This window comes from Macaca mulatta, chromosome 7, assembly GCF_049350105.2.
Source record: "Macaca mulatta isolate MMU2019108-1 chromosome 7, T2T-MMU8v2.0, whole genome shotgun sequence".
Lineage (NCBI taxonomy): Eukaryota > Metazoa > Chordata > Mammalia > Primates > Cercopithecidae > Macaca > Macaca mulatta.
The window spans coordinates 41,030,676-41,058,248 of NC_133412.1; the positions used below are offsets into that span (position 1 = coordinate 41,030,676).

General features: G+C 37.3%; 1 protein-coding gene across 1 annotated transcript in view; it reads right to left on the reverse strand.

The window, feature by feature from the left end:
* The window catches only part of HERC1 (HECT and RLD domain containing E3 ubiquitin protein ligase family member 1), a 224,019-nt gene that overhangs the window by 84,036 nt on the left and 112,410 nt on the right, over positions 1–27,573 (reverse strand). The window contains exons 20-27 of the mRNA XM_077939543.1: positions 23,300–23,414; positions 23,091–23,211; positions 20,847–21,018; positions 17,884–18,223; positions 17,312–17,432; positions 11,058–11,109; positions 3,289–3,557; positions 727–942 (exon numbers count right to left, since the gene is read on the reverse strand). Coding sequence (XP_077795669.1) covers positions 727–942; positions 3,289–3,557; positions 11,058–11,109; positions 17,312–17,432; positions 17,884–18,223; positions 20,847–21,018; positions 23,091–23,211; positions 23,300–23,414 — 1,406 coding nt within the window. The remainder of the gene's footprint in view (positions 1–726; positions 943–3,288; positions 3,558–11,057; positions 11,110–17,311; positions 17,433–17,883; positions 18,224–20,846; positions 21,019–23,090; positions 23,212–23,299; positions 23,415–27,573) is intronic.

A 27,573-nucleotide genomic window follows, 5' to 3' on the forward strand; every position in this document is an offset into this window, starting at 1 on the left:
TTTTTTTTTTTTTTTGAGATGGAGTCTCGCTCTGTTGCCCAGGCTGGAGTGTAGTGACGCAATCTCGGCTCACTGCAACCTCCACCTCGCGGGTTCAAGCAATTCTCCCTGCCTCAGCCTCCTGCGTAGCTCAGATTACAGGCACCTGCCACCACGCCCAGCTAATTTTTTGCATTTTTAGTAGAGACGAGGTTTCGCCATGTTGGCCAGGCTGGTCCTGAACTCCTGACCTCAGGTGATCCGACCACCTCAGCCTCCCAAAGTGCTAGGATTACAGGTGTGAGCCACTGCACCCAGCCGAGTCTGTATAATCTTTCTATTTCCTCACAAAGCAGTTTTTCCTGCCTAAATATGAAAGACATATTAACACTTTTTTTTCCCTAAGTTATCAAAGGAATCACACAAACTAGGTAAATGATCAAATCTAAAATGTAAGCTCTTGAAACCCATCCTCCCAAACTCCAATCCCTATCCTAATTTGGATCCATTCCCATCCAAACTGGATAATAAAACTGAGCCAGCAAATAATCTACAATAGTACAACAGTACCATGGCTCACCTAATCTCAACCACAATATTTAGGAAATGAAACCAATGAGCTATCTTAAAAAATTTAAAGTCTTTGTATTTTTAAACTAAATTATAAATACCAAAAAGCTTCACATTATTAAAGTGGCTTTGTAAAATGACAGTTAAAATCTGTATATACTGCAAGGTGTCACCTACCTGATAGTGATGCAATCGACCACTCTCTCCCTTGGATCCTGTGTGTCCAACAGTGCCTAAACCAAAACACCCTGCTAGGAACTGCAGCCTCACAGACGTGAGTAGTGTGGATGACTGGAAGCCTGAACTCAACCTGCTTCCTGCCAGTGAGATGCTACCTTTTTCTTCCATCCCAGACAATAGAACGAGGATCTGATGAAGTGCCTCTAAACGAAGCTTGAGGAAAAAAACATATTTTAGAGTTCTTCATTGAACTCAGACACAAAGAAACTCTGGATGCCAAAGACAGTATTTTTAACACTTAGAAAATTCTGACATTTCATATGAATCTATTCTACGATAAACATTTATTTTATTATTACTTTTTATGAAGATATTTCTAAAAATTCTATAAACATACTTCAGAATAAAAAAGGTTAGAGTACAATAGGAAAAGTAGTAGCTTTGGATGTAGGAGACATAGTTTCAAGGACAGACTCTTTTATCTTACTGTGTGGCCTTGGGAAAGTCTCTTAACTTACTGAATTTGTTTCCTCATATATAAAATAAGACTAATAATACCTTATCTAATCTATTCACACAGCTACTGTGAAGCTCATAAGGAGATGTACGTGAAGGTTTCAAAACTATAAGGTAGCACTGCTATTGCTTGCTTAATTAAGTTTACATAGAATGAATACTCTTCAGCCTAGGAATGAGAAATACTTCTGAACTATTTATCTGTGGTTTTCTTGAACTTCTGCCCCTATTTTCCCTAGGAAGACACTCCCCATCACTGTAGTTGATCAGCTTATCCTTCTTCTAAAACATTATTTTGAAATAATTTTAAATATACAGAAAAGTTGTAAAGTTGTAAAGATGGCACAGAGAGTTCTTGTATTAACATTGGTATAATACTATTGGTATAATACTATTAACTAAACCTAAAGTAAAACAGTATTAGTTAAAATACTTTGTTTGGATTTTAGTTTTTCCATAATGTTCATTTCCTGTTCCAGGAGCTAATCCTATATACTGCATTGCATTTAGTTGCCATGACTTTTCAGTCTCTCCTACCCTGTGACAGATTCTGTCTTTCCTTATTTTTCACGACCTTGACACTCTGGAAGAGCTGTTCAGGTATTTTGTACATGTCCCCAAATTTTGGGTTGTCTGATTTTTTTTCTCATGATTACACGGGAATTATGGATTTGGGGGAAGAATACCACATAAAGTGTTCTCATCATACTATATCAAGGGTACACGATTTCAACATGCACACATCACCAATACTGGTGATGCTAATCTTTATTTTTTTTATTTTTTTGAGATGGAGTTTCACTCTTGTCCAGGCTGGAGTGCAGTGGCACGATCTCGGCTCACAGCAACCTCTGCCTCCTGGGTTCAAGTGATTCTCCCACCTCAGCCTCCCAAGTAGCTGGGATTACAGGTGTCTGCCACCACACCCAGCTAATTTTTGTATTTTTAGCAGAGACAGGGTTTCACTATGTTGACCAGGCTGGTCTCAAACTCCTGACCTCAGGTGATCCACCCACCTCAGCCTCCCAAAGTGCTGGGATTACAGGCGTGAGCCATCGTGCCCAGCCAATCTTAATCATTTAGTTAAGGCGATACCTGCCAGGTTTCTGCAATGTAAAGTTACAATTTTATCTCCTTCCCATAGCCTATTTGTTAGAAGCAAGCCACTAAGTCCAGCCCACCCTCAAGGAGCGAAGAATTAATCTCCACTTCCCGCAGGGAGAACTATGAAAGAATTGTGGACATGTTAAAACCACAATAATTAATAAATATTTGGGGGGAGAAACTTTAAGGCTATGCAAACATCTCATGTCTCTTTCAAGTTTTGCTTACTCATTTTAGCATTCATTAGTGGGACTTGATTGCAGCAATTATTTCTGTGAGGTTCTAATCTAAAGCAGGTGTCTAATTCAAACTGAGACAAATGGGTCAAAAATGAAGGCTCAGGGCCAGGAGCGGTGGCTCAGGAGGCCTGTAATCTCAGTACTTTGGGAGGCCAAGGCAAGTGGATCACCTGAGGTCAGGAGATCGAGACCAGCCTGGTCACGGTGGTGAAACTTCATCTCTACTAATAATACAAAAAATTTAGCCAAGCATGGTAGCACACACCTATAATCTCTGCTACTCGGGAGGCTGAGGTAAGAGAATCGCTTGAACCCGGGAGGCAGAGGTTCCAGTTAGCCAAGATCTCGCCATTGCACTATAGCCTGGGCAACAAGAGCTAAACTCCATCTCCAAAAAAAAGAAAAAAACACGGCTCTGATGACCTATTGTCATCAGCCAGTCTCACCCTAGTTTCTAGGAGACATGTGAAGACTTCTGAGTATACTGTTCTGAAAGATGACAATTTTAAAATGCACTTTTGTCTAGTTCAAACAAAATAATGTGCTGTTCTAGTTAAGAAAGTTATGTTTAAAAGCTCAGGTAGAGGAAAGGTGAAGGCAAGAAATAGAAGAAAAGGAAAGGTTTTCCCTAGAACTATACATTCAATGGTTCAGTTTAAGCTTCCAGAGCTCTCATAAGGAGTAAATATCAAAGACTTACTTCTGCCCTTAACTGCTGCTGTTCCATTGCAATGATGGAGGCCTGGGGACTTGTAGACATACTTTCCTCTGGCTCTTTAAAACCTGGGGCATTCCCCACATCTCCACTCACAAAGCTTACAACATTTTCAATCAAAGTGTGAACTCCCAAAGACTTGGTAAGATCAAAATCAGACTCAAAGGAATAGGAGGAGTTGCATAACCAGTCTCTGCTATGTTTCAGGCGAGCCCAAGAGTCACTCAGGGATTCCAACTGACTGTGCATAGGACCTATATACAAACAGAATAAACATATATCAACAGCAATCAAGTGGAGCATAGATTCTGAAACTAGATAAGGCTGAGTGCTGCTACCATAACCAACTGGTGAAAAATGGATACTCATGTTTGAATACACGCATGCATTAAGTGATTCTGAGCAAAATGCTTTGGTAAAAACAACAAACAAACAAAAATTACAGCAATGTAAGAAAATAAAGGGAAAGCCCTGTTTGATGTACCAGTGTCTCTGTAAGCGCTTTAGCAACACGCTGCCACAAGAAAAAGAAAGGCAGAAGCTGTTCTCAAAATGCTTAGCTTAAAATGCTCTGCAGTATTAAACCAGATCATCATTTATGAACAAAAAGGAACTAGGCACTTAAGACACTGCTGGTAAGACCTACTCAAAACAGAAAGATTTCATCTAATTCAACACTATTATTACAAAGAGCAAGTTAAGACTGAACAAAGTCTCTACATATCTGCAATGAAACATTACCAAAAAATGAATATAGAAGGGCAAGTAAACTTACACAAAAAGGAGACACAAACATCACCCTTTGGGTTTCATTAATATAAGGAACATTCTCACTGACTGTGTCATGTGCATATTTACTGCAGGTTGTGAAACTCCTATATAGAGGAAGCAAAGTTTCACAGACAAGAATATATGAGATTTACTGTAAAATGATACCTATATAAAACTATCAAGTGGCATCAAAATAGTTGCTAAATATAATACCATTAGACTTGCCAGTGGGTATTTTTTAAGCTAAAATATTTACATTAGACAGCAAAATGTTAACATGTTTGAATACAAGGGCAACTGTCCAAGTCATATGTCAATATTAGCTTTAAATAAATACATAAATGTCCAATTCTTACAAATCTTTATAATTTAACTGATCTCAGGTACATGAATTTGATTAACTACAATCCTTTTGTTCATGACATCCTCTCATCATTGGTCCATGCATGGCCCAATTTTGAAATCACATATTTATAATAAATATCTGTGAACACAAGAACTAGAAAACTAACAGTAACTTCCATCTATTTACTCCTCCTCCAGCCCATCTCTTGCTACCTAAAGTTTTATTATCCTAAAGCCTGGGTTTGTTATTTCCTTGTTTTTATTGTTTTAATGTATTCCTGAGATGAATAATGGTTTTAGTTGTCACTGACTTTTAAAAGAGTATCATTTTATATCAACTTTTTGGACATACTCTTTTCATTCAATATAATATTGTTAACATTCATCCATATTACTATGTGTAACCATGGTTCATTTATTTGATTGCTGTATAATATCCTATTATGTGAATATACTAAATTTCTCAATTAGGAAACCATCTTAAGGCACCCAATTAAATATGCATGATACAAATTATATCAGTTATATAACTAGATAGAAAAGTTTGGGAAGGTAACTACTTAAACACTAATGCCCACAGAGAAAACAAACTAACACAATATTCAATGTATAATCTTATTTTTGAATTACTATACTGGTGTCAAACCCTAGGACTTCAAAATTCATAACAGGGAGCTAATATTATAAAGTAACTATCAAATAATTTATATTTATCCTAGTAAAATAATGTAGAATGGCAAAGAATATATGGTTTATCTGCCTTCTGTGTTTTAGTAAGAATTATTAAGATTAAAAAAGCCTTAATTTTCACCACTGCACTTCCATCTGGGTGACAGGGTGAGACCCTGCCTCCAAAGAAAAAAACCTTCATTTTCAGTCTTGCTGAACATGAAAAATAACCTAGCAAACAATTTCCCCAAATTGTAGAGCTGAATATTCTTTCATGTAACACAGAAAAGACTGAAAATCCAAAGAATAATATCACAGATGCATAATGCATTACGTTGAAAATATTTAAAGAATAAAGCAGAGACTAATGCACAAAATACATATATTCTTTTTTCATTTCCTTAAAGCACCTCAAATTCAGAATCTGTATTTAGCCTTAACTTACAAATGACAGCTTCTGACTCCTCACATTGAACTTGTTTTCTGGGGGGTGTTTTTTATTTTTAATAATAAAATTTCAGAATAAAAGGTTCTTCTAGTTACTAATACTTATAAATTACTTTTCAAAATGAATACAAAATGTGCAAGGAACTAGCATTAGAACTGCAGAAGAAAAAGAGACCTTAAAGATTATTTAGTCCAATTTTCACAATTGAGGAAACAGGCACAAAAAAATTGGTTTGTCAAATAATGACATTAATTCCTTAATTTTATGGGAGGTAGTCTTACATATTCATTATTAACCAACTCACAAATCACTGAAGGAAATTTCAATTGCCTTCCTATATAAAGGTTCACTCATGAATCTACCAATACTGAACTGTCTTCATATAAACCAAAATATTCTATGGAATGGCTGACGAAGCCCAAAATTAAATCCTCTGCAATTTAAAGCAGGGGTCCGCAAACTTTTCCCGTAAAGGGCCAGATAGTAAGTATTTTAGGCTTTGCAGACCATAAGGTCTCTGTCACAACTACACAACTCTGCTGTTGTAGTATGAAAGCAACCACTTAAACAAATGAGTGTGGCTGTGTTCCAATAAAACCTGATAAACAAAAATAGGTGCTAGGCCAGTCTTGGCTTCCCAGCTGTAGTACGCTGAGCCCTAACAGATGAAATAAACCCAAATGTAACTTAGTATAAATAAAATATTAAGAACAGGAAACACACTATACACAAGCATCAGGATAAATAATTTCCAACAAAATATTTAGTTTGACATGAAAAATACTTGAAACACAAAAACTTGTAATTTGGAAATGGGAGATGAAAGAACTTAAATTTTTTTTAAAGTATAATAATATGATAACTTTGGTTTGCTCTGTACTATCTGAATATAGAAAATATTATATCTGAAAGGGGTATTAAAAGCTTCTACATAACAATTAAGACTAAGCCCAAATCTTGGTATTATTTCAGAATCACCTATTATATAAAGAAAATGCAAAATCCAACAAAAAATTTTTGAGATTGTTTACTTGTCCTTACAAGTTTGCTTTTTAAATGGAATTTTCAAAATGAACATGGCAGAGCTGCAATACATACTTTATAAACCATAAAATATGTAGGCAAGCTAAAAGGGGAAAAAAATTAAACATGCCATCATGTACTTGCTTGAAGCTCTTCTTTTTTCTGGGGCTCAACTGGCCAAAAAGGAGTAAATACACTACCACACAAGAATCAGAAAACAAAAGGAGAAATTTGATACAGGAGAGAAACATTTACATTTAATTTTCTTTATATCATCTAATTTGAAATGCACAGACAAAACAGCATTTCGCGCATACATGTTATACCATGAAACACACATGTTGATAAATGTTTCCAGTATTATTTTAGCAATAAAACCCTAACAAAATATTTAAAGACCTAGGGGTGAAAATCAAACCACACAGTATTTTAACTAATAAGATTTCTGATGTTGCTTCTTAAGTTGCTGCTTTGATACCCCACAACTTTTCACTGTATCATCTTCAGCTTAAATATGAAAACTAAAATCAAGTATCTGCAAAAAGGTACTGTCTTTCTGTGAACAATCAGCTTAGTTTTGTACAACCACAGCAAATCTTTTAAGATTTATCAAAGTACCAAATTACTAACATATTTTTACAGGTTTCATCAAGAATTTTATCAGGCTGTTATGAAAATTAAATGAGTTATTATAATATTTGTGAAGGGCTTAGAATAATGCCCATATAGTAAGTAGTTTATAAATGTTTACTAAATACGAATTTCATATTGCCTGAGGTGCTAAGCAGAAGAAATGTTTCATCTACCTCTTTTAGAAGTAAATTTAGCTGGCCGGGCACAGTGGCTCACACCTGTAATCCTAGCACTTCGGGAGACCAAGGCGGGGGGATCAAGACCAGTTGAACCAGGAGTTCAAGACCAGCCTGGCCAACATAGTGAAACCTCAACTCTACTAAAAATACAAAACTTAGCTGGGCATAGTGGCGTGTGCCTGTAACCCCAGCTACTCGGAAGGCTGAGGCAGGAGAATTGCTTGAATGGGAACCCGGGAGGAGGAGACTGCAGTAAGCCGAGATGACGCCACTGCACTCCAGCCTAGGCTACAGAGTAAGACTGTTTCAAAAAAAAAAAAAAAAAAGTACATTTAGCTTTGGTGCCTCTAAATAGCTGAGCACGGTGGCTGAACTAAATGCATCTGCCCACATTTCTCTGCCCCTTCCTACATATTCACTTTCTTAGACCAAGGGCTTAGACCAATTGTGAAACATTAACTCAAGTGAGGGGAGAAAAAGGCGCAATCATGGTTCAACAGTGTGAATCTTAGTATCCCCATTGTCAAATACTGAGATTACAGGTAATCGGCCCTCTCAAGGAGGAGCCTTTGCAGGCATGGAAAGAGCAGTTGAAAATGTGTACAACCCCATTGTCATTTACACATCCATTTAACTTCAGTAAACAGGATATAATCAACATCATTATCTCTCTCCTCTTCCTCTCATCAGACTTTTAGTAATTCAAGACCACTGAGACTAGAAACTGCAAATGCTGTTACGAGGGAAAAAATTTTACATTTTCTCCTCAAAATATTGGAAGGGGTAAACAAGCACACAGAATTCTTGGCCAGGCACGGTGGCTCATTTCTGTACTTCCAGCACTTTGGGAGGCCAAGGTGGGCGGATTGCTTGAGCCCAGTTCAAGACCAGCCTGAGCAACATGACGAAACCCCGTTTCTACAAAATAAAAAAATAAAATAAATAAATAAATAAATAAATAAAATTAGCCAGGCATAGTGGCATATGCCTGTAGTCCCTCCCAGCTACTTGAAAGGCTGAGATGGGAGGGTCACTTGAGCCCGGGGAGGTTGAGCCTGCAGTGACCTGTGATCGCACCACTGTACTCCAGCCTGGGTGACAGAGCAAGACACTGTCTCAAAAAAAAAAAAGGAAAGGAAAAAAAAACAGAATTCTCACTTGGCTGGACATTTTTTTGTCCTTCATGGCTCAAGTCAGAATCAGAACACTCAACAGTTTGAATGGCTCCCAAACAGTTCTCAGACTTGGCAGGTTCAACTGCCTAACTGAAGATATTATGGCTTAAGGCATCTGGTCCATATTGATAGAAAAGAAAAAAAAAAAACAGAGTCATTTATTTTACTATCATTTAAAAGCAAAACAAACAAACAAAAAAAACCCACTGTGTCAAAGGGCAGTCACTAAATACACAGTATTTTTGTAAAATCTCTTTGAAAATATAATCTCCTAAATATGTTATGTCCATGCCTAAGTAATTCACATCCAAATTAGTTTTTTCTTAGTTCAAAGATGAAGATTCTACTTTTATTCCAAAGACATTATTTTGCCACACGCTGACCTGGTTAAGAAGAGACTGAATCTCAAATTACAGTTCCATAAACATGATAGAGATTTGAGAGAAAAAAACAATTTTAACCAATGAACTATTACTTATAAATATAAACTTAAGTAATACAGTATAAACTATAAATTGGATCTCTTACGCTACTCTGTAAGTCTGGAGCCATTTTCTCTCTAGCACCAAATGATATACATTTATTAATATAACATACAACTTTTAGCAACTATATTCACCTGAGCTAAACAAAATTAGGAAAGTAAATCTGTTCCAAAAATTTAATTCTTAAGTCAACAGAACTACCAATTTTCAAAGAATTACCAAATAATAAAATGCATATTGCACATTATACTAAACACTTCATTTTTTTGGTATTACAAATACTCTGTAATTTTTCTTTTTTTTAAAGAAACTCAGCAGCTTTGGTATGCTATGGCCTCAAAAGATTTTTCAAAAAGCAAGCTCTGGCTTTATTATTCCTAATATTTCAGAGAAATCATTCTCTGTATTCTTTTTTTTGAGACAGGGTGTCACTGTTGTCACATAGGCTGGAGTGCAGTGGCATGATCACAGTACCCTGCAACTCAAATTCCTGGGCTCCTGTGATTTTCCCACCTCAGCCTCCTGAGTAGCTAGAAATACAGGTGCATGCATCAATGCCTAGCTTTTTTTTTTCTTTTTGGTAGAGACAGGGGTCTCACTATGTTGCCCAGACTAGCCTTCCAAAGTGCTGGGATTACAAGTGTGAGCCACCACACCTGGCCCATTCTTTCTATTCTAACTGTAATTAAATGATTAAATATTGCCAAATTTTAAGTAACAACATTTATTCTTTTGGGCTATATACATGAAAATGAAAAAATTATGTGTGCATTTCTTTTCATCTCTCAGTTTTTCTTCTATGGACGAGAAACCTAACATTCTGTCAAGTAAGCTATTAAAAGAAGGGTTTCATTCTGAAATATAAAAGATTTAATATCATGAAAAAAAAATTTTTCACAGGCTTTCAGAAAACTGTCACTAGTGGCAATTTTTAACACTTTACATTTTCACAACCACTTAATAAATGGTTTTAAACAAAAGTACCAGTTAGGGCAGGCATGGTGGCTCAAGCATACAATAATCCCAGCACCTTGGAAGGCCAAGGTGGGAGGACTGCTTGAGCCCAGGAGTTCGAGATCAGCCTGGGCAAACAGGGAGACCTTATCTCTACAAAAATAATAAACTAGCTGAGCACGGTGGTGCACAACTGTAGTCCCAGCTACTCTGGAGGCTGGGGAAGGATGATGATCCCTTGAGCCCAGGAGGCCAAGGCTGCAGTGAGCTATGATGGTGTCACTACACTCCAGCCTGGACAACAGAGCAAGATCCTGTCTCCAAAAACAAAAAACAAAAAAGCAGTACCAGTTAATAGAGAAAAATACTTAAGAGAATTTTTAGTTATCCTTGGATTTATATTATCTAAAACTGCTTGTTTTTCCTCAATTTGTACACATAACCATGAGTTAATTATATTATTCATTAACAAAAGACCTTAACTCTCAATGACACTCTAAGTTGTTCCTCATGAAATTTTTTTTTCAGTTTTTTATGTAAGAGATATAGTTTCTCTTCATGTAAGAGATAAAGCATCTCTTACATGCTTTATCTTAATAGGCCAAGAGGGAAAAAAATAGAAACTTTCCATTTCAAAGTGTGTATGCATGTATATGGGGTAAGAAGTTCTCCCTGTAACACCATTTAAACTATAGCAACTCCGTGAGCTAAAACATGGAAAATTATGTAAACAACCCCTTTCCACCATAATGGAATGTACTGTTTTTAGAATTCTATAGGACTTTTAAAAAGTCAAAATACAGGACAAATGAGAGAATAACTGATCACTAACTCCTAAACATTCCCAGATTTTTAAAGGGTGTGTATTTTAATGAAAATAGTCTTCCTTTTAACTCTTCTGATAAAATGATTCTGAATTTTTTTGCAATTACATTTCAAAGACAATCAGATCCAAATACATCAGATATAAAAACAGCTACTTGATTTAAGATATTTACTATGTTCTTTTTTTTTTTTTTTTGAGACAGGGTCTCATTAAGATGTTTACTATGTTCTTAATACTTATACTTACCTCTCTTTCTTTGAGATGCTGCCAAATCCAGATCAACATTTCGTCTGCCACTCTATTCAAAGTAAAAAGTAAATAAGTAAAATTTAGTCGTGAAAAGTATTTTAAGATTTAATAGAGTATTCGAATAGAAATTTACATAATTACAGCAATGTCTTACTTATTCATCATTCAAGTCCAACTAATAACAAAATGTCCCTAAAAACTCACTGAACATAGCTATAAGGAGGCTCAAGCACATATAACTGAAACACTAACTCAAAAAAGTCAGATTAATTAACATTGCAGAAGAGCAGTAGTTTTCGTTACCTTTTTTCCATTGTCTTTTATCTTCCAGACACAGGATGATCTTATTAACACCTTCTGGATGCCTCAAGCCTTGAAGTAGTGCCCTATTTTCCAAAATTACTATTCCTTCCTCTAGCTTCACTTTCCTTTCTTTTCAAAACTTCCACTAGCTTCTCTAGGTGTTTAGAGGAAGAAAATCTGATAGTCTCCGTACTAACAGAAAAATAACAGTCCTAAACCTTCTGGTAGTATTTGAAAAGATTTTTATATGTCTTTTTATAAAACCTATTAAAATAGACAAATCTCAAATTCATTAAACTACAGAGTTTAATAAATCAGTGAAGGTTTACAAGAACAATGGAAGTATATTTCTGTGTGCTATGTGTGTATCTGGTTGGGGGTGGGGTGTAGACAACTGCCTACTTGGCCCGTAAAACAAATCATATATGACTTAAGCTTACGCATAGACTTGACATTATGGTATTAGCAGTTTCAATTGTACTCTATCATACAATCCAAAAAGTTTGTGTCAAAGAAGTAAGGCTCGAAGTGACAAAACAAGGCCGGGAGTGGTGGCTCACACCTGTAATCCCAGCACTTTGGAAAGCCGAGGCGGGTGGATCGCTTGAGGTCAGGAGTTCGAGACCAGCCTGGCCAACAACGTGAAACCCCGTCTCCACTAAAAATACAAAACTTAGCTGGGTTTGGTAGCACACACCTGTAATCCTAGCTGCTTGGGAGGCTGAGGCAGGAGAATCACTTGAACCCGGGATGCAGAGGTTGCAGTGAGCTGAGACTGCACCACTGCACTCCAGCCTGGGTGACAGAGCAAGACTCCATTTCAAAAAAAAAAAAAAAAAAAGTGTCAAAACAGATTCATTTGAAAAATGTTGTAGAAAATCTTTACCTCGTCACATATATAGATACATGTACCCATGTTGCAGATAAACACACTTTTTCTTATATTCACCCACCTATGTATCAACAGAAATAAGTATTATTCTTGGACCATTTGGTGCTGGATAAAACACCAAATAGTCATCACCAAGCTCCTCAAGGCATCACTGTGTCAGGTAATAAAACATTTTCATTACATAGTACTTTTGCCATGAGGGCTCATGGAAGAAAACAATCTCAGGCCTCAGAACCAGAAATATCTGGTTCTCTTGAACAATTGTTTTTTATCTTTTAGACACTGTGAATTATGTAACTCATTATGCTTTTCCTGCGTGGTGACCAACCTCTAGCAGAACACCACACGATATGAGCCAAGATAAGAATATCTTACCCAGGGCTTTATTTTCCTCTCTCAGCCTTTTTCAGTCCTAATTCATTCATCTAAATTATCCTTTTGTAAAGTATCTGTTTTCACACGCTAAATCAAATCCTGCGAGAAACAAGGGAGCTAGGGAATAGACTAGAAGGGTGTAGCAAGAAATGTTGGTAAAAATGACACCTGTCAAACAGTTAAACTTAGGGTTGGTATATTCTCTGCTAAAACAGAGAAGTAGATAACACATCATATAATACATTTTATGAAAGAAGGTTAAAACAAAGATTTGACATTAAAGTCGTTAACTTAAAACATTTTTAAAAAGCATTTCATTCACAAAAAATTCAGAGTAAATGAGGTATCAAAGATATCTTAAATAACCTCATATAGTATAGAAGGGTAACATATTTCAGCTGGAAAACCCAAACTGTCCCAAGTGCTTGCTCCTCTTCATCCACCCCAGGCTCTCTGAAGTTGAAGGCTTAGCCCAGATCTCCCTTCATCTGAAATGGAATCTGCTTTCTCTCTAGTTCTTGCCTTTCCATCTTTTATAACACTGTCTTTCTAATATTCCATAAGGAAAGATAATCAAAAGTCAATCTGGTGTTTTTTGTTTGATACAGTGTCTCACTCTGTCACCCAGACTGGAGCGCAATGGCGCGATCTCGGCTCACTATAACCTCTGCCTCCCAAGTAGGTGGGACAGGTGCTCACCACAACACCTAGCTAATTTTTTTTTTTTTTTTTTTTTTTGTATTTTTTTGTAAAGACAAGGTTTCATCTTGTTCCCAGGCTGGTCTTGAACTGCTGGGCTCGAACTCCTGGACTCAAGCAATCCTCCCACCTCAGCCTCCCAAACTGCTGGGGTTATAGGCGTGAGCCACTGAGCCTGGCCCAGTCTTTTTAAAAAATTGACTTTTTTAGTCTTTTTAAAAATTTTCTAAAAACTAAATGAACAGCCAGAAAACCTAAATGAACAATCTTGCCAATTAAATCTAAGCTCAATCCTCCTCCATTGATCTGTTGTTCCCATTTGTAATTTTCCAAATGTTTTAAATTGTATTACCAAATTTATTCTTCACAACACAGTGGAGGCAAGTACAACAGGCATTATTCTCCATCTCAAAGATAAAGAAACGAGCTCAGGAAGGTTAAATGTCTTATACAGGTCAAAGTCCATAGTGAGTTTTTAACCCTATTCTAAGTCACATTTCATTGCTCATTTCCCAAAAGTATGCCACTTTAATTTTACCCATCCTCCTTTTTATATTTTCATTTCAACTGAAATGAGTTATCAATCATTTACAATATGTAAAGCACTGTGTAGGAGATATCAGGGGCATTTAGGAAAAATAAAAACCAAAAAATCCTAGTTTTTCAGTGGGTTTACTGGGAAGACATACTAATAATACATAAATGAATCCACCATAAGACAAACAGTTAATTATTAGAGATCCTAACAAGTTGTTATGGGACAACTGGGAGAGTAAGGGAGCTGGGAAAGCTTTCTGGAAGAGGTAACATTTTAGACAGTCCTTCAGGGAAAGACAGGACATCAGCAAGGAAGGCTAGGAGAATTTTTAAGGCAAATAGTGCTTTAGCAAAGCCTCAAGAGGTATTTTTGGGGTCTGGAAGATGAACTACGATGGCAAAAATGGAGAATAATACTGGTTCCAAAAGCAGACAGGTGACACTTCCCAGAATCTTTGATTTCCGAGTAGGCAGTGCAGTCACTCCTACATTTGATCGGTCTGTAATTTGGACTGCGTGGACTAGCCGGTTCTCTGCAGTAAGACAAGATGTTTGAGTAGGAAAGTAGCACAACCAGCAGGTAGGTGTTTTGTTGTTGTGTGTGTTTTCAAGAGTTCTAATTTGGAGAGAAGTATCTAAGGAGCAAAACTGGAAAAAGGGGGACCAATTTGAAAATACCTGCTCCATAAAAAGGTAATAGGGTGCTTTAATTAAAGAATGGAAAAAACCAAATACATGTGGAAATTTTGCCAAAATAGATTAGACAGTTATTTATAAATTAAAAAAAAAAAAATTCCTGACTAGGCAGGCACTATTGGGCTAGGCACTATTATAGGTGCTTGGGATACAGAAGTAAATAAAACAGCAAAAAAATCCTGTCCTTAAAGAACTTTTATTGTAATGTAGACTAAGACAAACTGATCAATGAATAACTACATTATACATTAAGTGATCGATGCCCCAGAAAAAAAAAAAAAAAAAAAAAAAACCAGAGCAAGGAAAGGAGGACAGGGAGTGACTATTTGGAAAAGAAGGAAAACTGCCATTTTAAATAGGGTGGTCAGCATAGGCTTCACAAAAAAAGTAACATCAGAAGGAAGACTTGAAGAAAGAGAGGGAGTTAGCCATGCAGGCAATACCATTCCAGTCCTAAGAAACAGCCAGTTAAGGCCCTAAAGGGAACTTGTGTTGTAGATTCATGGAACAGCTAAGAGTCCAGTGTGGCAGAAGGAGAATCATTGAGGAGAATAACAGAAGAGATCAGAGAGGTAGTGGGACCAGACCATGTAGAGCCTTACAGACCCCTGAAAGGACTTAGGCTTCTAGCCTGAGAAAAGGGAAGTCATTGCAGGACTTTGAGCAGAGAAATGACATGATCTATGTTTTAAAATTATCACAGGGTTGGGAACTGGGTGCAGTGGCTCACACCTGTAATCCCAACACTTTGGGAGGCTGAAGCAGGAGGATCACTTGAGGCCAGGAGTTTAAGACCAGCCTGGGCAATAGAGTAAGACATAGAAATTCAAAAAATTAGCCAGACATGGTGGCACATGCCTGTAATCTCAGCTACTCAGGAGGCTGAGGCAGGAGGATTGCTTAAGCTCAGGAGTTTGAGGCTGCAGTGAGCCATGATCGCACCACTGTACTCCAGCCTGAGTGACAGGGTAAGATCCTGTCTCAAAAAAAAGGTAAATTATCACAGAGTTAGGAGACTAGATAATGAGTCAGACTGATCAGATTTTAAAAATTAATTGACAGAAAAATAAATGAACACAGAGGAATCTCACTAGACTATAAGACTGGGAGTGTGAAGTGGAAGCACAGGGATATTAATGCAGATGAAGGAGAAAAGGAGGAAGTATAAACAAAATGTCATGATACAATGAAACATAAAGACACTGTTCAACTTTCCTTAGATGAGGAATCCTTCATGGAAGCTTTTTTTAAACAGTAACTTATTCTTTATGTAGCACTTCATACTTTTTCAAAAATATTTTCATATACCTTATCTCAGTTCACAAAATAGAGGAATTTCAGAATTAAACATGGAGCTCATAGATAAGTCCATCTCAAATGCTAGCATTTCTCTATGAGCTGTCACATGATATGACCAAGATCCCACAGCTCTTTAACAGTAGAATCGGGACCAGAAGCCAAGTCTGACACATCACCATATACACAACAGACACTACCATCTTTGTATTACACAATAGGACACTAAAGCCCAGGGAGGTCATAGCACATATAGAATCACACATAAGGCAGAGGAACAGCCAAATTGAAAACCTAGCTATCAATGAACTCCAAGTCCAAAGTTGCTCAAGTAGAAGCAATTTTCTAAATAGTTTTTGCTTTATATTTTACCAGTGACACTGTAGCATACCTTTACCTTACTTCCTTTTTATATAAATTAGCATCTTATTTATCTTTACCCTAAATGCCTACAGTCCAAGTTCTGAGGCATTTTTGATAGTTAACAGAGCTGTTAAAAGATTATAAGTAGGCCAGGCACGGTGGCTCACGCCTGTAATCCCAGCACTTTGGGAGGCCGAGGCGGGCGGATCACAAGGTCAGGAGATCGAGACCACGGTGAAACCCCATCTCTACTAAAACTACAAAAAATTAGCCGGGCGCGGTTGTGGGCGCCTGTAGTCCCAGCTACTCGGGAGGCTGAGGCAGGAGAATGGCGTGAACCCGGGAGGCGGAGCTTGAAGTGAGCCGAGATCGCGCCACTGCACTCCAGCCTGGGCTGGGCGACAGAGCCAGACTCCGTCTCAAAAAAAAAAAAAAAAGATTATAAGTAGAGGAGGTATAAACAGATTTGTACTTTAAATATACTAGTCTAGTGAAGTGTGGAAGGTGGGCACAAGGCAAGAGGTGAGGCAACCAGTTTGAAGGCTTCTGCACACGTCCACTCAAATGAGAAAGTTTAAAACAGAGCAGTGAAAGAAGGAAAGGGAGAGGAGAGGACATTGGAGACACACTAATGGTAAAATTTTTAAGACTTAACTGGATTGGGAAGGGGTGAAAGATAAAGGGATCAGGAGATAAGAAAAAGAAGAGTCAAGGATGATCCCAAGTTTCTTGCTTGGATAGTTAATGTACCATCGACTAAAATAGGGAATAGAAGAGAAACAGGTTTGGAGAGAGTTCACTTGTAGATAGGTTACCGTTAAGATTGGGGTAACCTGACTCATTTGGGTGGAATGTCCATCAAAGAGTCAGATATATGAATTTAGAGTTTAGAAAGAAGTCAGAGCAAGAGATTGAAACCATTAACACCTATGTGGTAAACATCTATGCAATATAGTTATTTCTCTTAAAGTTCTTTTTGAAAAAAGTTTTTATATGTCTAAAACAAACATATTACTTACTCTAACCAAAGCCTTACATATCTATACCTTGAAAACAAAAATCTTTCTTTACTGAATCTGGGTATACCTACCAGTGTGTAACCCTCTTCATCTGATTCAGGCTGAGACAAATCAGATTCACTCCTCGATTTCATCAGTCTATAATTTGGACTTGCATGGACTAGCCGGCTCTCTGCAGTAAGACTTTCACTCCTGTCTCACATGTACAAAACAAAAAGTTTTTTGATATAGGACTGTTAGTGAACATAAAATTGAATGGAACTGGAGCACAGAGATAATATATACACAGTGAGGAGTAATGTCAGTTGATAGGAAATTCTGACTCTTATCTAAGCACAAAGCCCTTTCAAAATAATTTGCATATCACTAAACTACAGAGAGATGCAAGTAACTTCACATGCTTTTTCACTGCTGTTGTTTATACGTATGAAAAACTGTGCCTCATTTAATCAGAAATTTACAGTCCATGCTGAATCAGTATCAGTATTTACATTACTTTAAATTCATCCTACTCAATTTGCATTTCTTCTTTCATGTCTATGTTAACATCAGAACACTGTAACTATGGAAACAAACCATTTCAGTGCATTAAGTAACACAGGGATGTGAGTAGGTCATGTTTTCAGTGTCTAGTCAGTCCCACCTGGTCATAAGTCCACCCCCTTCAGAGGCACTTGTTGAAGGTTGCTGCAACTGTCCTTCTTCTCTTCGCTTCTGAAGCTCATCTATCACAGGACTTACTCCTAATATTAACAGGGCACACCGATGGATCACAGAGTTGCACGCAGCAGTGTACACATCCTGACCCTCAGGAAGGTCTGTGCTGACCCTTCGCTCTTGCTGAGACTGAGGAGGTGGATCATCAGCTCGAGCCCCAGACCCTGCCCCACTGTTCATTCTATCTCGGTCTCGGCTACGAGCTACTTCACGGGCTGAGAGGAAACACTGAAAGATTTCTGTAACATGCAACACAAAAACAAGGTCTTAACACATGGGGAGAGAAGAGCAAAGAAAATAACAATAAAAATAGTCAAAAAGTTTGGACCAAAAACTTACTGAAAGAGGGAAAAATTATTTTTTAGACATGATATACAACATAGTTAACTTAGTTAAAATTACATTTAAAATACATTAAAATACTGTATTTTCATTAAAAATTACATTAGGAAATACTAATCTGCCTTTATAGAATTTAAATGTGATCATATTTCAAATGTTATTAATGAATTAGATCGGTTATTGTCAACGTATGGTCCCAGACCAGCAGCACCCACATCATCTGGGCACTTGTTAGAAATGCATATTATCAGGCCCACCCCAGACCTTCTGAATCAGAACCTCTAGGAGCGGGGGCTCAGCAATCTGTGTTTTAAAGGCCCTTCAGCTGATTTTGAAGCCCACAAAAGCCTGTGAAGCACAAGGTTAGATAAAAATAATTGCTTATTTCTAAAACGTTCACAAGCTTGGTATGAAAAATTTGACGTTTCAAAAAAAAAAAAAGAGAGACAAAATTTAAGTTATATTAGTTACAACAAAAGTTCCCTTTCCCTTTCCAAAGTCCATATAATCCCTAACATCTACACTTTGCTGTATCTTAAACACATTAAATAAGCACTGTCACTAAAGGTCTTTGCTGAAACAGAATTTAGTTTTAATATATGGGGCAAGATTGCCTCCAGAGAGAGATGGCATCACCAGGAATACCCATCTGACTCCAGCCTTTCCCTATTTCAAAGTGCAAAACATCAGTGGAGTTAACAAGGTTCTGATGCAGTGGTAGATATTTCACATTAGAAATTTTTTGCACAAATTTGGAGTGAAGACAGTATTCTTCTTCTTTTTTTCTTTTTTTTTTTTTGGAGATGGAGTCTCACTCTGTTGCCCAGGCTGGAGTGCGGTGGCATGATCTCGGCTCACTGCAACCTCCGCCCCCAGGTTCAGTTCAAGCGATTCTCCTGCCTCAGCATCCTGAGTAGCTGGTATTACTACAGACGCGCGCCACCAGGTCAGGCTAATTTTTTGTATCTTTAGTAGAGACGGGGTTTTACCATGTTGGCCAGCCTGGTCTCAAACTCCTGACCTTGTGATCCGCCTGCCTCGGCCTCCCAAAGTGCTGGGATTACAGGTGTGAGCCACTGCACCCAGCCCAAAGACAGTATTCTTAATGGGAAACCCAGGCCAAAAAAGTTGGTAAAATACTAAATTCATCAGTTAATATGGAAGTACAAACTTTAAAAATTGATCTGTATATTTTATAAAATTGTGACAATATTTTTGTTATGCTATTAAAAGTCCCTTATTTCCACAAAAAGCAAAGCAATAAGCCCTCTCAAGAGTCCAGAACTAGAAATCAATTAAAGGGTTAAGAGAATGGTCATTGGTGTTTGGGGCAGACCTGGTTCTAATTCTAGCTGCTACTAACTGTGGCCCAAGTCATACAATTTCGCATCCTTAAACCTTAGTTCATCCATCTTTAGAATGAGGTAATATTAGAACTTTAGACAGCTGTGATAATGAGCTACTCTATGTAAAGAACTTGACCAGTGCCCAGCATATACAGATGCTCTAAAAGCACAGCTAGTTTAAAAAGTATTAGTTCCCAGATGACTATCATTTTTTACTGTAATTGAGGGTTATACTTTACTACATTTTCACCTTCAGTCTGCTTCCAGGAATTTCTAAACTAAGTTTATATTCAACTGCAAAAGTTCCCTCAGCCTAGGTTTGTAAAATACAATTATTTTCCTTCCCCATCTCCAACTCCCTTTACTCCATTTGGACCTTTTTCCTTTTGTTTAAATCATGTTTAGTCTTGTTTCAAGCCCCCTCGAAAATCATTTTTAGAAGTATGCAGAACACAAATAAGTTGATAATAAAGTAAGTGCCAAGTTAATTCACAGATACAGACAATCTCAAAACCAAATGCATTGCTGACCATAATGTTTTAGGGTACAGATTGAATGCACACTTTAACTTGAAATAGCCAAATCACTCAAAAGATACTAATAAATGTTTTAAAAGCTTTGACACTTCTCTTTAAACATATAAATAATTACCTTTAAAAACTATCTGTAGCCATAAAGGTATGAAAAGTTTTATTCACCCAGTCAATAGCAGTCTCATGTATATTCCTGCTCCCTATCGAAAGAGCAGTGTAGTCAGTGGGTGAAATTTTTAATTTTAAAAGTTCCACACATGGAAAACAATATGGCTCTCCCAATAGGCATAGAAAGGGGCTCTCTTCCTCACCGCTCAGAGGTCTTCGAGGCTGATGGACAACTTGTTGCCTCAGAGGACATATTTTGAATGGCCCTATCCGATGACTCATGGGTTTCATTTTACGCATGAGGCTCAGTGAAGCAGGTACTGACATTCCTGCTTCCAGAGCTTCTCAGCCCTAAATACATAATCCAAAAGCATCAGAATAGTACTAGCACAGTTGTAGGAGCCCCTGAAATGTCAGCTAATACAAATTGAGATCACCAGCAGAATATAAAGTCCTTTTAGAAAAACTATGGAGAAAGTTTGCCTTTCGCTTTCAAGTTAGTTCCCCTATCAAAAAGCATGCCACCGTTTGTATCTAGAAAGTAAGAAGGGTATACTCACTGCCAGCTGTCATCACTTCATGTTCCCGTTCCTCCTCTTCATCCTCTGGCTCCGGATGCCCCTCTTCCCGGTCTCTCTCAGCCTGTTCTTCCATTTCAGCTTCTTCATCAATAGTTCGAGTAAATGAATGCTCCTGAGGATCAACATCTGCAGAGTCCTGGTTTTCTGATATCTTAAAGAAATTATCAGAAACTACACTAACTACATTTTTTCCAAAATCTTTTTAAAACTTTAAAAAACCTTAAATTTTTTATCATGGAAAACATTGATATCAGTAATAACAACAAACTTTACTACAAAAACCCAAAAGATACACTCTTAAAGATTAGAAATAATGTATGTACACAAAATATATACGGACACATATACGCTCCTCCTTCCTCATTATTTTGATTAAAATGTCATGCTGTAAATTTATTCATATCTATATTGCTATTCAGCTATAAATTCCTACAGAGCTGCAACTTAGTAAGTTGTGATGAACACAATACCAAGCATAAAAGGTAATTAAAGCACAGAATTTCCATTCCATTCCATTCTCTTCAAGTTGTTTATGTTACTATTACTCTGCATACATGTTTAATAACTCTAAATTTAAAACAGTATCAGTTTTCTTTTCTTTTTTTCTTTAACTTTGCCCCTGAACAAACCAAAAATTAGAAATCTGGTAAGGACAATGTCGATTTTATTTCCCACAGTGGTTACTACCTAGCAGTCATCTAGATAAAGAAAAGAATCCTTAAAACAGATACTCAGTCATAAATATCATTCAATATAAAGCACAAATGAAAAACTTTAATTATATCCTCAGATCCATCATAAAAGTTACCTGTGACTCATGACCATTAAATAAGAATTTTACAGAGATGGGGAAACTGAGTAGTCAGACTCACATAGTACGTCATTTATCCCCATATACAAGTTTCAAATCTGAGCCTCAACAAAATGGCAAATTAATACATTTCATGGACTTTCAAGGTCACCAACAAACAGATCCACAAATATTAAGTCAGTACATGCCAAAAGTCTACAAATGGAGAGACAGAGCTTGGTTTTTTAAATCTAAGGACTAAATAATGGAGTGCAAAGTATCTGATTAGTTAAGTTTCAAAGTAAGCACTACGAAGATGTTTTATTATCCAGGCTTGCATTTATAATTTTATGATCATGTTATCAAGATTACCAAGCACTTCAGAAATTATCTCCTTTTTGCTGCAAGAATTACTTCTGGACTGTTCTTAATAAGTAGTTTCGGCCGGGTGAGGTGGCTCACGCCTATAATCCTAGCACTTTGGGAGGCCGAGGCAGGAGGATCACTTGAGGTGCTCAAACTCCTCACTTAAGGAGTTCAAAACCAGACTGGTGAACACAGTGAAACCCCGTGTCTACTAAAAATACAAAAAATTAGCAGGGCGTGGTGGTGTATGCCTGTAATCCCAGCTACTCGGGAGGCTGAGGCAGGAGAATCACTTGAACCTGGGTGGTGGAGGTTGCAGTGAGCCAAGATCGTGCCACTGCACTCCAGTCTGGGCGACAGAGCGAGACTCTGTCTCAAAAATAAAATAAAAAAATAAGTAGTTTCAATCTTCGTTTCCAATGGTAGACAACTCTAATCATCATCAGGCCTACTTTCCTTATATCCAGCTAACAATGATTCCCCATTTGATTGTTACCCTTTGGTCCTAGTTGTGTCCTCCGGTACAAGAAACACATTTATTTCTTTTCTTACAGAGAAGCTCTTTAAGTATTTTTAAGGCAGCTATTATGTCACACACACACACACACACACACACAACCCCCTCCTTGGTTTTCACTTCTCTAAGCTAAACATTTTTGATACTTTCTAGTACTTATATGACATAATTTTTGGACTTTATCAATCCAAGGTATTTCTTAATGTCCCTCATAAATTATGGCACCCCAAATTAAACAGGGTAATTCAAATGTGGCCTGATCAGCACAAAGAGAGGAATAATAATTCCTATGATTTGAATCATTCAATTTGTTATTAATATTTATGTAGCCAACTAAACTTTCTTAGAATCCGGATCGCACTTGGTAAATGTGAGGTTAAGTAAATCTCAAATCCTTTCCTTTTTTTTTTTTCTACTAGAAAAAGAACTACTTAACATGTATTGAACATATGCAACGACCAAGGCACATTTTTTTCTCACATAAACCAATTTAGAGCTAGCTCTCACAGCTTGCAGAAAAACATAGAAATTAATTGATTTCAAACTTTACCCATCTGTCCCGTGATGATGACCTGGTTTGAATAAGTTCAAGGTTCTTGCAAGCAAGTAAACGACTTCGAACTTTGTATACACAACGGTACACTTCTGATAAGTGTTTACCAGGTTGATATCTAAATGAAGAACCAAAATAGAAAAGTTACCTAATTTCTAACATCATGAGAGCAAATATTTGTCTGAGGATAGTTTTAAGTTACTTGCCGGCTTTCTCCACATGCTTGACTAAGTAAGTTTGTGTGTTTCAGAAGAGCTGCAAGAACAAATCTAGACACAGTGTCCAAGAGTGACTCATTACTTAAAGTTGCACTGTCCCAATCTGAAAATAAAAATGATGCATTGACATTTAAAAGGGCTCAGAAAACAGTTCAGAGGTAATTTTTATAGCTTTAGTCATCCAACACCTGAATTTTATCATCTTTCTAAACAGTTACTTAACAAATGCACCTCATTAGATCCCACTTACTGTCCCAAGTGCTGCGGATATAGCAGTGAACAAAACTAAATCCCTGATCTAACAGAGCTTATATTCTTAGAAGGAGGGGGGCGGGAGAGAATATTAAAAAGAAAACATTAATATGACAGTAAGTGCTATGAGGAAAAATAAAGCAGGGTAAGGAGAACAGGCACTACTGTATATGTGGGATTACTATTTTATATAGGGTGGTTTGGGAAAGTTTCTGATAAGGTTACATTTGAGCAGAGATCTAAATGAAGTGGGGGAAGAAGCCATGTGAAACTGGGTCCCCTCAGAAAAACCTAGTGCAGAGGATCTGGGATGGGTTCAAGGAGGCCAGTGTGGCTAGGGCAAACCGTGCATGCACGGAATGGGTAGAAGACATCAGAGAGCTGGCTGAGGACCAGATCCCAATGGCCTTGCAGGCCAGTACAAGTCCTCCAGGTTTTACTCTGAGAAAAATGAGAAGCAGCATTAGAAGCCTTTGAACAGAGATACGACATGATCTGACTTGTATTTCTGACAGCTCGCTCTGCTGAGTGGAGAACTGACTTATAGGAATAGCAACAGCAGAAGTAATTATTGCAGCAATACAAGGGAGAAATGATAATGGCTCAGAAAAAGGTAACAGCAGCGAAGGTAATGAAAAGTGGCTGGAGAGTCCACATGTATTTTGAAGGTAGAATCGACAGGATTTGTTGATAGATCAGATGTGTGATGTGAGAATGAGAGAAGTCAAAGGTGATACTAAATATATTTAAAATGTAGTTGGCATTTACTGAGAAAGGAAGACCACAGGAGCAGTTTTGAGGGTAAGAAGCTGGAATCAGGAGTATAGTTTTGAATACTTCCCATTAGACATTCTAGAGGAGATAGCGAGTAAACTAATCGCGTATACACATATCTGGTATTTGAAGCCATAAAAGTATATACTGTGAATACAAGTACATTTAAGTGGGTGAGAAATGAAACAACATTTCTTCAAATAGAAACAAAGACATGTAGTTGAAAACCCAAACAACATTAGATGATGAGGACTAGTCAGGCGCTTTTTCTTCCCATTCTTTTTTTTGTTTGTTTTTTCTTAAAGAGACAGTCTCACTCTGTGGTCCAGGCTGGAGTGCAGTGGTGACTGTATGGCTCACTACAGTCTGAAAACCCTGGGCTCAAGCGATCCTCCCGCCTTAGCCTCCTAAGTAGCTGGAGCTACAGGTGTGAGCTACCACACTTGGCCTCTTCCCATTCTTTAATTCTATGTTGGCACACTAGTATTGTACTTTAACAACGTACATTTAACAACGTAGTACATTTCAAATGGGGGTGGGAGAGTTATTGTCCACTCTGCTCCCAGAGGGACTGCTAGTCTCTGTTCATTTGACAGATTTGCTAAATGTCTGGGCTACTTATAAACAAAACAAAACCAACCTCAAATTAATTTTGGTTCTTAAGTCCTTCTTAAAACTCTCATCTCCAGAGATAAAAATGTTATATGTTGGTTTTCATTTCAGTATGCCTAAGTCAGAAATTTAAGTTCAGACTTATCCTGCTTTATTGGTAAAAAAAAATTGACAAGGACAAATATGCCAGATTTTAAGAAAATCTTACAGCCCACAGAGAATCTTAGAATGACAGTCTGTATTACGTACTAATTTTTTCCTCATCAGGCTCTTAAGAAATCATCTGTTCCATGGAATTGCTTGCTATTCTGAGAACTGCTATGACTAAAAAATCCAACAAGACTCCATTTCAAGGAACCTAATATTCAATTTTAAAAGCACACTAAAATAACACCCTTTGTTGTGTTTTAAATTTAGCAGGTATTATTCTCCTGCGCCATTTTAAAAATAATGGGTTCCTTTAAAACACCTTCATTAAAGTTATGCTCATTTCATACCAAAAAACAAAGAACGTTTCCACTAATTAGGAATAAAGTCTATGCTTGCAATGTACAAGCAATACAACAAACGGACCCATACAACAAGTTTTTATTCACCTTATATCTAGATTTTTTTTTAAGTTCTCACTTCAAGGTAATAAGTGATAACGTGGTATAGAAAACCTAACTGCATATCCCAAGAAAATGTTACAAATAAGAAATATCAGAAAATACACCTCAGAAAGTAAACTTTTTTCCTCCTCATTACTTTACTATTTCACCTCTGGTAGGAGTCACCATAACAGAATGAATGAATAAATGATTAAGAAACAAAACGGGGCCAGGTGCTGTGGCTCACACTTGTAATCCCAGCACTTTGGGAGGCCGAGGCGGGTGGATCACCTGAGGTCAGGAGTTCGAGACCAGCCAAGGCCAACATGGTGTAAACCCCATCTCTACTAAAAATACAAAAATTAGCTGGGTGTGGTGGTGCACACCTGTAATCCCAGCTACTTGGGAGGCTGAGGCAGGAGAATCGCTTGAACTGGGAAGGCAGAGGCTGCAGTGAGCTGGGATCACGCCACTGCACTCCAGCCTGGGTGACAAAAGCGAGACTCTGTCTCAAAAAAAAAAAAAGAAACAAAATGGATGAGATTAAACATTCAAAGGTGTCATCTTACTGGTAGATGTGAATAATACATATCTCATTTCATTTTCTTTATAAAAAATAAAGGCCAATAAAAAGTAAAAATGTATTTATTTTTGCCATTTTTATCACATAAGAAAGAAAATCCAAAAAAAAGGGACAAAACTAATGACAGGATAAGAGAATGACACAGAGAAAGAAAACTAGAGACAGGCGATCCTGAACAATTCTGATCATTGTTAAAAAAAAAAAAAAAAGGAGCTAAAAACAAATCAGGTACATTCTTTGAAAATATGTACATAAAATTAATTTTCTTTGTTGTTGTTGTTTTTTGATACAGAGTCTCACTCTGTCACTCAGGTTGGAATGCAGTGGTACAATCTCGACTCACTGCAACCTCCACCTCCTGGGTTCAAGTGACTGTTGTGCTTTAGCCTCCCGAATAGCTGGGATTACAGGCACACGCCACTACGACCGGCTAATTTTTTTCTATTTTTAGTAGAGACAGGGTTTCGCCATGTTGGCCAGGCTGATCTCGAATTCCTGGCCTCAAGTGATACCTCCCACCTCAGCCTCCCAAAGTGCTGAGATTACAGGCGTGAGCCACTGTGCCCAGCCTATAAAATTAATTTTCTTAATCAAATAATATTAGAAACTGAAATACCACCACAAACTTGCATAGTACTTTACCATGGTACTTAATAGTATATGTTATCTCAAACTGGTATCTTCACCAGCACTCTAGAGTAGGCAAAATGTTTTATAGATGAAGAAATACTGACCACACCTAGAGCTAAGACTTCTAAGTACACATCCTTTCAGTTATTAAACCAAGGCTTGCAAAGGGAAGATAATCGTTAAACAGACTCTTAATCGTTAACAGATCCATTTACATAGCATGGAATACAACAGTCCTCCCTTATCCATGGTCTTGCTTTTCATGGTTTCAGTTACTTGCGGTCAACTGTGGTCCAAAAATATTAAATGGAAAATTCCAGAAATAAACAATTCTTAACTTTTAAATTGCATGCCCTTTTAAGTAGTATGATGAAATCTCACCAAGTCACTTAGTAACCCTCTTGGTTATACAATCTACTGCCGCAGTATCACAGTGCTTGTGTTCAAGTAACCCTTATTTTACTTAATACTGGCCCCAAAATGCAAGAGTAGTAATTCAGTTAGCATATTATTGTAATTGTCCTATTTTATTATTGTTGTTGTTAATGTCTTACTATGCTTAATTTACAAATTAAACTTTATCATGGGCAAGTATGTACACACAGGAAAATAAGCAATGTATATAGAGTACGGTACTACCTGTGGCTCCAGGCAACCTACTGGGAGTCTTGGAACATGTCACCCGCAGATATACGGAGACTACTATACTTTAGTAAAATGATTACCTACAAATGTATTATATAAATCTCAATTTTCACACAGTAGGTTTAAGTGGAATACATGTATATAAAAAAACAGTTGCACTATTTTCCACAAAGGGA